General features: G+C 43.4%; 1 protein-coding gene across 3 annotated transcripts in view; it reads right to left on the reverse strand.

Moving 5' to 3' along the window:
• Positions 1 to 12,001, reverse strand: part of FNBP1L (formin binding protein 1 like) — an 82,782-nt gene that overhangs the window by 32,579 nt on the left and 38,202 nt on the right. For all 3 annotated transcript variants that reach the window (XM_067538451.1, XM_067538450.1, XM_067538452.1), the window contains exon 2: positions 8,015 to 8,130. In XM_067538451.1, the coding sequence (XP_067394552.1) occupies positions 8,015 to 8,130 (116 nt within the window). The remainder of the gene's footprint in view (positions 1 to 8,014; positions 8,131 to 12,001) is intronic.

Here is a 12,001-nt window from a genome sequence, read left to right on the forward strand (position 1 = left end):
TCCTGAGCTTGTTGCGTGATGGCATAGTGGGACACGAAGGTATGTACTGATGTCCATGTAGTGGCTCTGCAGATGTCCTGTACGAGTACATGTGCAGGAAGGCCGCTGAAGACGCCTGAGCCTTTGTGGAGTGGACTGACAGGGAAGATGGGGGCGTGACCCCAGCCTGCTTGTAGCAGGCTTGGATGAAGGTCATGATCCAAGATGAGATTTACTGGGATGACACAGGACGGACTTTCATTCGATCAGTGATTGCGACAAAAAGCTGCGTGGAACGTCAGAAAGGCCTGGTCCTGTCGATGTAGAAGGCCAGAGCTCTCCTGACATTGAGAGAATGGAGGCGTCGCTCTTCATTGGAGCTGTTAGGCTTGGGATAGAACACTGGCAGAAAAATGTCCTGGTTGATATGGAAGTGGGAAACAACCTTTGGCAGAAACTCGGGATGGGGACAAAGTTGGATCTTGTCCTTAAAAAAGATTGTGTGTAGAGGCTCTAAGGCTTTAATCTCAGATACCCTCCTTGCAGAGATGATTGCCACCAGGAATGCTATCTTCCAGGACAGATGCATGAAGGAGGAGAAAGCCAGTGGCTCAAACGGTGGTGCAGTAAGCTGAGAGAGGACATGGCTAAAGTCCCACTGGGGAACTGGGTCTTGCAGTGGAAGAAGAAGCCTCTCTGGGCAACAACTGTTCTGCCCTGTATTGGAGGACTGAGATCGCCACTAGGTGTACCTTGATGGACGAGAAGACTAAATCTTCCTGCTTCACGTGAAGCAGGTAGTCCAGGATCATCTGTATAGATGATTTTGTCAGCGAACCGTTTTGGTGAGTTGCCCAGCAAGTGAAGCACTTCCACTTGGCCAGGTAGGATGCCCTGGTGGAAGGTTTCCTGCTTTCCAATAGGATCCTCTGAACTTGGGCCAAACAGTGACACTCCTCCCTGCTCAACCATGAAGCATCCACGCTGTCAGATGCAGGAATGCCAGGTCCAGGTGATGCAGCTGGCCTTGGTCCTGGGAGAGGAGAACCGGTCGCAACAGGAGTGAGACCAAGGGGAGGCCACTGACAGCTCTAACAGCATCCTGAACCAATGCTGTTGAGGCCATGCCAAGGCCACCAGAATGACCCATGCTTTGTCCCTCTTGATTTGCACGAGGATTCTGTGTATGAGAGGTATCAGGGGAAAAGCATACATGAGACCACTCGACGACAACAGAAGAAAAGTAATCAGTCAGAGAGGCATCCCCTGGTCCCAAGAGGGAGCAGAATCAATCTCACTTCCTGTTCTCTCTGGTTGTGAAGAGGTGCACTACGGAAGTTCCCCACCTTTGGAAGATGCGTTGGCTACCTCCGGGTGGAGTGAGCATTCGTGGTGAGAGCAAAACGATCTGTTCAGATGATCCGTTAACACATTTTTTATTCCAGGAAGATGAGTTGCCTCCAGTTGAATGTTGTGGCTCATGCAGAGATCCCACAAGCGTAAGACTTTCCAATGAAGAGCTGAGGACCTGGCTCCCCTTAGCCTGTTGATGTAGTATATCGCAGCTGTGTTGTCCATGAGCACCCACACAACTTTGTTGGACAGGTGTGGCAAGAACTTCTCGCAGTAGCTCTGAGTTCTCTGATGTTCATGTGGAGAACTAATTCGTCCTTGGTCCAGAGGCCCTGAGTCCGTAGTGCACGGAGGGGGGCTCCTCAACCTAATTTCGAGGCATTCAAGCCCAGAATCTTGGGGCCACAAAAAGCATTCCTGCTAGTATGTGCCGTGGTTTGGTCCACCACGACAGAGAGGTAATTATGCAAGGGGGAATCATGAATACCCTGTTCAGGGAGCGTCTGGGTGGAAAGTATACCGTTGCCAGTGACATCTGCAGCAGCAGGAGTCGCAGCCTGGCATATCAGACCACATAAGTACAAGTCACCATGTGGCCCAGGGGGCTGAAACATACCCTTGCTTTGGTGAGGGGGTGGATCAACAGTCAAGCAATGAGCTCTGACATTGCTAGAAACCTGTCCTTGGGCAGGAAAGCTCTGGTTTGTATAGAGGTTAGGACTGCTGCTATGAACTTTATCCTTTGAGCAGATGCAAGTATCATTTCTGTTAGTTTATTAGCAGGCCCAGCGACTGACAAGTGTCTCTTATGATCTCGATGCCGTGTTGGACTTGCACTCTTGAGTGACCCTGGATAAGCCAGTCATCCAGGTAAGGAAAAACCTGTACTCCTTTGCACCTGAGATGGGCCACACTACCACCATGCACTTAGTGAATACGCACGGTGCAGAGGAAAGGCCGAATGGAAGGACTGCCGATTGGTAGTGTTGTGTGCCCACCATGAATCGCAGGAACCTCCTGTGGCCTGGGAAGATAGAGATGTGAAAATAGCCGTGCCTCAGGTCGAGGGTGGTGTACCAGTCACCTGGATCCAGAGAAGGGATGATGGCTGTCAGGGTGACCAGGCGAAACTTCAACTTCTTGAGGAACTTGCTGAGGGCACACAGGTCCAAGATAGGTCTTAGTCCTGCTTTTGCCTTTGGGATCAGAAAGAGGAGTAGAAAACTCTTCCCCTCAGTCTTTGAGGAACCTCTTCCACCACCCCCACCTGCAAGAAGGATTGTACCTCTGGTGCAAGGAATTGCTTGTGAAAAGGGTCCCTGAAGACGGACAGGGTGGGAAGGTTGGAGAATAATAAACTGGCCACTGCACTTAGAACCTAAAGGACTGATGTTATAGCCATCCAGGCTGGGAGGAAAAAGGCAAAACGAGAGAAAAACAAACAGGAATCTGGATCTCGGATAGTGTCTGGTAGGTCGCCCCCGGGCACAGCTTCAACTCAGGGATGACAACTCAGGCCTGACCACAGGGCAGAGGCTGGTGAATTGCCCCGGCAGCTCCTATTTCTTTTATTGTAGGACTCCCCTTCAGATTGGCCCCAGAAGCACTGTTGCTGAGAGGTCCAGAAATGCCTCCTCAAAGAGGATGGGGTGTAAAGACCCAATGAGCGTAGTGTAGCCCGAGTCCTTTAAACCATGCAGCCTGGAGTCTGGTCAGCAAATAGGGCTGAACCGTCAAAGGGGAGGTCCTGAATGGACTGTTGGACGTCTGCAGAAAGACCAGATGATTGGAGCAAAGACACTCTCCTCATTGACACCACGGAGGCCACTGACCATACCACGGAATCTGCTGTATCCGATGCCACTTGTAGAGAGGCTCTTGCCACTGTCTTCCCTTCCTCCAGGATTGCCTCAAACTCCTGCTTGGAGAACTGTGGGAGGGGATCCGTAAATTTCTCCAGCGACTGCCAGATGTTGAAGTGGTACCGCCCCAACAGCACTTGTTGGTTGGATATCCTCAGTTGCAGGCTCACTGTCAAATAAACCTTGCGACCAAATAAATCTAGTTTCTTGGCCTCTTTATGTTTTGGAGTTGAACTCATCTGGCCTTGCCTGTCATGTTCATTAGTGGCCACGTCCACGAGCAATCCCAAGGAGGGGTGTGTGTAAGGGTATTGAAACCCCTTAGCAGGCACATACTATTTCTTCTCTGCCCGTTTAGACGTAGTGGGCAGAGAGGCAGAGATCTGCTATGGTGCCTTAGTTAGCTTCACTACCCCTTCGTTCACCGGGAGGGCCACTCTAGAAGGGGCTATGGATGCCAGGATGACAAAAAGAATTCATCCACTGGCTCTTTGAGTTCCTCATTTTAGCTACCACATGTTTTAGCAGTTCTTGATGTGCCCTGTAGTCATCTACAGGAGCAGCATGCGAGGGGCCCACTACCACCTTGTCCGGTGAGGAGGAAGAGGTGGCTGGTAACTGCGGAGTGGCTGCGTCTTCCTCCCTATTCCTCCCAGGTGGTCACTGACAGGCTGACCGAGGGCGGCAACTCCTGGTCTGAGCCCACATCCAAATTTGGTGCCCCTTGAAGATTGTGGTACAGAGGTTCCTGCGGATGAATAAAGATGAGGCACCATGGGCTGAGGGTTCCAAAATTGTCAAGGGCCAGTCCACTGACTCTGCGGCCACACACCCATGTGTGGTAGCATGAGGAACCTGGTGAGCTGGTTGGGAGCCTGTCCCTTTGGGAGAACAATGACTTCTCCTTCCTAGTTCAAAGAACAGTTCCCAGGTGGCCATGGAACGACAGCGTTCTGGGAATCTATGCTGATGTTCTGGGGATCAGTGCCAATGTTCCGGGGATCAAAGCCTATTGTCCAGTGACCGGAGGCATGATCCCGACCTCTCTTGGCGCGGTCCTTGACAGTCAGAACGAGCGTCCATCCCTCAGTGCGTTGGCCTGCCATCCTTTGGCATAGGCAGCACCAGTAAGGCCAAGAGATCTTTCATCACTTGGAACACCTCAGGTGTGGTGGGGACCACCAGGTGACGTGGGCCTTTGCCACTCCCTGGAGTCAGCAGAAGCGCGGGTGCCGGACTCAACAACCGCACAGGCGGAGATACCCTTGGGGGTGGAGGGACTAGGTGGCCCAACTCAGGTTTCCCTGCAGACCCCTTCTCAGCTGACTTCAGCGCCAGCAACCATCCTTTTTCGGCCACTTCTTCCGCACCGTGGATGACAAGTGGTGCCGGGAGGACACCGACACTGGAGGCACACTCTTCTTCAATGCCACGATGCCGTGTTTCGAGTGCTGACTCCATCAGAAGGGCCTTGAGTCGAATGTCTCGGTTCTTCTTGGTCCGCAGGCGAAAGCTCTTACAGATCTTACACTTTTTTTGAAAGTGAGCTTCCCCCAAGCACTTTAAACAGCTCTGCGGTGGGTCACTCAGCGGCATAGGCTTCTTGCAATAAGCGCAGGGTTTGAACCCCAAGGACTGGGGCATGCACCGACCCTGGATAACGTACTAACTTTAACTACTAACAACAACTATATACACTAGAATAAAGTAGGTAAAACTACTAGGAATACTAATACTTGCAAGAGCAAGAGAGTGTTCCAGCATCATCACAGGCAGTAAGAAGAAAATAAAAGGGAGACAGGGCCAGCAGCACCCTATGTACGGGCACATACGCACGCTGCTGCAGAGGGCACTAGAGTCAGCCCTGCAGGTACAACTAAAAGGAAAAATTTCCAGCACCAGTGCTTGTGGTGCACACACCCCTAATTCAGAATGGACATGAGCAAGCACTCGAAGAAGAATGAATGAATTCACAATCTAATAGGGTCAGTTCAGCACCTTTCACAAGCACTAAATTAATATAATTAAAAATAAAGTGGGGACCAAATGAGGCCTCTAGATTAAAATTTTTTTTATCACAGATAAAAGTAGGATGGGTCAATTTTTTTAGTGGCAGGATTAGACCACATTGCTCTCTGGTTTGGAGAAAAGACTCAAGGATAAGGAGACAAGCAATAATTATTGCTTTGTTAAATCTAGGGGCTAAGATGCTTAGTATTTCTGGATCTCCCAATTCAACCCTCTCTGGAAGTACTACTAGCTTTTAAGGGAATGTGTCTATTTTCTGTAACACAGGATGGAGTTATGTAAATCTCATCTAGTGTCACAATCAGCATTTTGCTGTAAATATTTGTATAGAGATGTAGTTATCTTGAATTGTGCACATGATTTTGGGTCCATACAGTGCTGTAACTAGTGGTACAAGTGGGTGAAGTTTCATTGACATTCTAAAAGTTCTTTTGATTAAATTATTTCAATACAGTTGGAGAACTTGCTTATACCAACTCTGAATTTGGCCCACAATCTTTATATTTTATATGGGGAGATTTTGGTGGTGAATTATATTTAAAGTCTACTTTCACAGATTATGAAGCAATGCAATTAGAACTTCCAAACCTTATTTCAAGGAAAAGCTCCGCTTTTAATGGCACTCCGGTATCACTAAGTAACAGTTATGGTAAACATTGATCTCAAAACCGTTTTAATTTATATCTTAATAAATTATCAGAGAAAGCATTCATCTGAAAACAAAACACCATAGAAAGGAATTATGTGGTATCTCAGTACACAAAATTGAATCTCTTTTGAACATGAGAGTTCATATGCTTTGGCTCTCAAGGTAGTCACTAAAAGAAAATTTGCCATATCCATATTTGGATAATAATCAACAGTCTATGTTTTCAGTTCCAATCAAAGGAAAATAGACTTGAAAAGCAAACACATATGGTGATAATTTGCATTCCCATAATTTGCATTCCCAATTTAACTTTTAAGCTTACATAACTTTTACATAAGCTTAATAACTTTTCCCTGTTTATATAGCAATTTAGGGAAATACGTCTCAATCTGGCTTGAAATGTACAGTAATCTGCTATGCAGAAAAACAACAACCCAGTAGTACACATATTAGTCAACAGAGGATAATCATCATTACAATTTAAGCAAAATATTTTCTATAACTGCCTCAACTCAACTAGATGACTCTAGAGATCATGGAATATTACATTATTAGAGAACAACACTCATCCAGAATCCATAGCAGAAGTGGCTTTTTCCTCCTCACTTCCAGTTTAAATCACGCAGAACAAATTCAGAATTTTATTGTGTGTTATAGTTAAACTGTAAACAAGTACACGACTTATACTTCCTGAACAGTATAATATAAAGTTGTATCCCCCACCACAACAGTGTTAGCATGAAATAAATGTGCTGCACAGAATAAAAAAAAAAAAAAAGAGTTAATCTCTGGAATTATCTTGATTTGACAAAAGAGGAAGTAAATAAAACAAACCTCTTCCTTTTTCATCAACAATAGTTACTGTATCAAAAATATCCGATAGTTCAATTACAAGAATCCCCAGTAATTTGACACATAATAGAACCAACTTCTTTCCAACCATAAATTAAAGACAAATAAAATATGCTTATAGTTGGAATGAGTTTGTAAAACTACTGCATATCCAGTTTTCCCTGTCCTGACCCACGTTGCTGGAAATTTGCAACAATCATAACCTGCCTAATTCTTTGGTTCCCTGACAACATATTGTGGCACCACAAGTTTTACACTACACTTATTTTTTCTTTTGCTTTTCTTTAATTGTGCTTAAGAAAATGATTGTTTAGAGCAAAGTATAAGGGTATACATTTCTCATTTATAAAGTGCATTATGCAAGAATCCCAAAGCACTATACTCTTTAGGAAGAATTCCAAATGTTATCCAAAACAATATTAAAAATGAAAGAAAGGTTTGTTTTTATATAATATTGATATAATACAGATTATATATATTTTAAAACAGTAGGTAAAAGAGTTAAGATCTAGACAACGTGGTGCTTTATAGTTAAGCGTCAACATTTTAAAAATCAAAGCATGGACAAATCTGAAGTCATTCAGGTGAGGACCCTCTGTATGACATTCAGAAAATAAACTTCAATTACTTAAGCAAAGAGGTTACTTGTTCATGCTGTCTGTGAAAAAGTTTTTGATTAATCTGTCCAAATAAAATGGTTTCCTCATTTAAACAGATAGAATGAGCAAAACAAATTAACACAGAGCTGTGGAGTGGTGCTGCATTTTGCACATTTCAATCTTTTCTTGAACTCCTTAAATTCTTATATTCCTACCTTCTGAAAGATTCTGCTCATGAATGACTTCTATCAGATTTCTAACACAAAGAAGTGAATCTCTGCCAATCCAACATAAGAAATGAATGCTTAAAACTTCTGCTGCTAAACTTTGTTGAACAGCGAAGAAACCGAAGAGCTGGCTGATGTTGTGAAAGACTGCTAAAAGCAAAGCCAAAAACCAATGGAAAAGTATCAATGGTTTTTTAAAAGTCTCAAGATTCCACTAAGTGTATCTTTCAGGCTCAAAAGACTTGGGGGTGAAGGGGGAGAACAGGGGACACGCTGGACTGGTAAATCTGAAGATCAGAAAAAACTGCCTGTCATGAAAAGTACCTAATGATCTAATTCAGACAACAGATGAAAAACAGACCATGAACAACAGAGTCATAAATATTCATCTACCCATCTGATAATGTAATCCTGAATAACTGTTGCTGAGTAGGATTTTTTTTAAAAAAAAAGATAACAACTTACCTCAATTGTTTTGCATAGTTTTGTTCAATTTCTATCCTTTCTTTTACAAACTTTGCATATCTCTCCAAGAAGTCAATGCCCCATTGTGTATGCTTGTCTAAGTTATCAAATTGATCCTTTAAAACAAACAAAGAAACTCAGTTAGTTACACAAGGTTAAAAAAAAAATCACAAAAATCAATCAATTTAATTGAGTTATGACATTGTGGTGTTTTATACTTAAATATAACTCACTACAATGGGGATAATAAAGCCAGTAATATGGATATCACAATCCTCATATGCCAGAATATTAGTAAACTAAAATCACGTGTGCAAACATGCGTTTGGCTCTTCATGTAAAAGCTTCTGTACTCATATTTTTTAATTACCCATTCTTGAAAATACACACTGAAAATATAAATGGAGACAAGCATTTGTAACTGGCTAACAGACTATCAAAGTACAATTTCTTTCTCAATAGATATTTTTAGCAATTTTTAAATTCCTCAGCACAGACCCAAGGTGTGCTTCTAATACGAAAGAGTATTTACCGCCAGTGCTTAATTGGTAAGGAAAGGTGTCGGGGCTCAAGCATATTTTACATGCATAACGGATGCAGCAAGCCCAGAGCTGCCGCGACTATGAACTGCCAAGCCCAGAGGTGCCGCGACTATGAACTGCCAAGCCCAGAGGTGCCGCGACTATGAACTGCCAAGACTAGAGGCGTCGGGGCTCAGCCCTGGCATCCTGGCACAAATTAAGCAGTTTACATTCTTTAAGATGTAATCAGGGAAAACATATTTAAGTGATTCTGTACGACAAAGGTCGATATATTCTGTATTTCAAACAAAGTCAGCCAAGGTCATCAGCAAATGCTCACTCAATGACAGGTGCTGGTGACAGTCTCTAGACAGAGCAAAGCTCATCCTAAAAATGAAGAGGACTATGCCAAACTGGCAACAGAAGTCAGAACTGGATTTTGAAAAAGCTGATTTCTTTAGAAATGATTGAAAACCCTGTAATTCTGCTACCTTCAAAGCTGAATTTTCATTATTACTGCTGACAGACCAATAAGTTGAGCAAACATTCATTCAGGGTGAGGAAAGAATCCAAAAAGAAAAAGGGGAAAGTTGACTGAAATATCTAAGAAAAAAGGAAGATAGTTTAGTAAACCAAAGCGCACACTGCCGAAACTGTGTCCAGATACACCTCACAGTTAAATAATACAGCTATAAAGTAAAATTTAAAATTAATTCCAAAGAAAACATTGATGAGGTATAGGCAAGGCTAATTTTGTTGCCTTTACATATTTAAAGTTTGCATAATGGAACATTAGTTTCTTTATTATTTTAAGCTATGCATCACCACATGTCTGGCAACCCTGGTTTGCCGCACCTTAACCTCATGAGTTATATCAGCCTTTGGTATTAACAACTTTAGTCTTCTCATTCCAGTGCACTCTATAGTGATTTGAAGTTGCATCAAGGAATGCTGAGATACAGTGCACTTTAGCAGACTTAAGCAATATAGCATAGATTGAAATTGTGATATCTGGAAGATATTAGTAATAAAAATATACCACCATTTAGGGTAAATAAGATCAAAACATTTTATCAGCTTTGACAAATGTAAGGAAGAAATTTATAATTAAGATTGCGCTCAAATGTCATCTCAATCTGTTGGGTTTAGGGTACTAAAGTATAGATTAAAATGTACCCCACACATCTAATTTGTGCCATAATGATGACTTAAAAACCATGTCAGCCTTCACTCTCCTTTGGTCAGCTGAAGTCAGACCCTGAACATTGTTTAAACAGGATTTTTTTGGAGGCATTTAACTAACATATCTAAGCATAAATTATCTCAGAAGCTTTGCTCTTTTATATTCTGCTCTTGTTCTTGTAATTGCTTTGACAATACTAGCTTTGCATCCAAATGAAGTCCCAATAAGGTGTTTTTGGGAAGGAGCCAATGGTCAGAACCATTAAAAAAAAGACTTCCTTCAGTGAACAGCAGAACAATTCCTTTGCTGTCCTAGTTTCGGCTGCTTACTCCACTGCTTTCATTTGCTGCCAAGATTTCACTAAAATTCTGAAACACCAAACTGTTAATATTTAGAACACACAACCACAGAGAATATCTTTCCAACATTACAGGAATCAAATAAAAACAATTTGAGGGATCTGTTAATGCAAGTTAATCATCTACTACCAACACATACAAAGATGAACCTGTATAAGTTACTAATATACATCTCTCTTACTACCATTAACAAAAGGATCAATAATGACTCCTCCTCAGTGAAAAGCTTTCCTTCCTTCACTTCATCTTCTTCCATCTCACTCTATAAGTTGCAGGTTTTGAGCAAGGACAGCTGGGGGTAGGAGATCTTGCTTTTGCTTCTGTGAGAAGAATAATTTGGCACTGAATGAAACAGGCTGCTGGAAGGAGAGGTTGCTGACCTTGTGCAGTAACTGGAGTTCTTCAAGATGTGTGTCCCTGTGGATGTTCCACTTCAGATGCACCTATGATCAGAGATTTTTGGTAGCTGTGCCCATTCAGCCCACACATGCCACACCAAGGCTATCTGGGGTTGCGCAGGCAAACCACCACTCACTTTCTTCTCCTCTGTAAAGTCCGACAAGGGCAACTTCAAAGCAGAGGAGAACAACAACGGGTAGCGGAATACCCAATAGGGGACACATCTGGAAGAACTCCAGCTACTGCAAAAGGCTAGTAACCTCTTTGTCTTCTTCGAGTAGGGTTTCTGTGAGTGCTCCACTTCAGGTGACTCCCACACAGTACCACTTAACGAGGCTGGAAGTTCAGAGTAAAGTCAATAGAGAAGACAGAACTGCAGTGCCTACAGCATCATCTGATTTTGCCACAGGCATAATGATTAGAAAAGGCATGAACAGAGGACCAAGTTGCTGCTCTACAGATGTATGCAACTGTATATCCTTAAGTAAGGCTATAGATGTAGACAGTGCTCTTGAAAAATATGCTCTCTCTCTCGAAGATCCACTTTGACAACCTCAGTTTTGACATTACCAAACCCTTGCTTCTGCCCGCAATGAATACAAAATAGTCTTTCTGACTCTAGGACATTTTCTAAATGGTTTGGTTCTGTCTAGGCAGAAGGCTAATGCCCTCCTGACATCTAGAATATTGCTTATTGACTAGTCCGATGCAGTTTGGAGTCTTACCAGGCTACATAACAGCTTCATTCACTGGAATGGCAATTCTCAGAGATGATAAGGTGTGTCAAATATCTAGGAGTTTATGGTTTGACTCCTGAACCTCCTTTAAGGGACTCTGAAGTGTGTCAGTAATTCACTTCATCAGTTCCTGAAAATGTCTGAAGTCATCTGCCAAAGAAGATGGTGGAGGCATGCCAGCTTCATCAGGTGATAAGGAGGAAATATTTGTAAAGAGGTGTCACCTCCTTATCTGCCTTGCTTCTTGCTCCTCAAAGGCCTCTTTTTCTGGTATAGGTGGTGATAGAGGTGACTGAGGAGAATGGGCCCTGGAGAGGTGAAGACCTCATAGCAAACTTCTGACAACAGAATGCCCAGAGATCCCAATGAGGGGGGCTAAATGGCATAGGTTGAGGCATCCATCTGTGTTCCTGCCATGTGGGTGTAACTTGACATCTACTCTCATGCAAAACATCTGTGTAGGAGGGAGAGCAATGCATCCTAGACTAGACAGGGGAACCGTGCACTAAAATCCAATACGGGGTGAAGCTATTCAGCTTGCAGAGTAGACGAGGGCAAATATAGTTATCTAGGCAATAAAGGGGTCAGTGACCAAGAGGGTATTGATGCTGACAAATCCCGAGTACTCATTAATAGGGGAGACCGGTTCCAAAGAAGACCATCCGGTGCTTAGAGAACGTGAACTCTTGCAGTGTCAATGGTAACAAGGACTGGCCTGGGAGAGGACCAGTAGAGGATGACTTCAAAACCAATGCAGTCGGCACTTAACGCTAGACCTGAGAGTGAGT

This window comes from Emydura macquarii, unplaced genomic scaffold (genome assembly GCF_026122565.2).
Source record: "Emydura macquarii macquarii isolate MOO-44397 ecotype Brisbane River unplaced genomic scaffold, CSIRO-AGI_Emac_v2 contig_480, whole genome shotgun sequence".
Lineage (NCBI taxonomy): Eukaryota > Metazoa > Chordata > Testudines > Chelidae > Emydura > Emydura macquarii.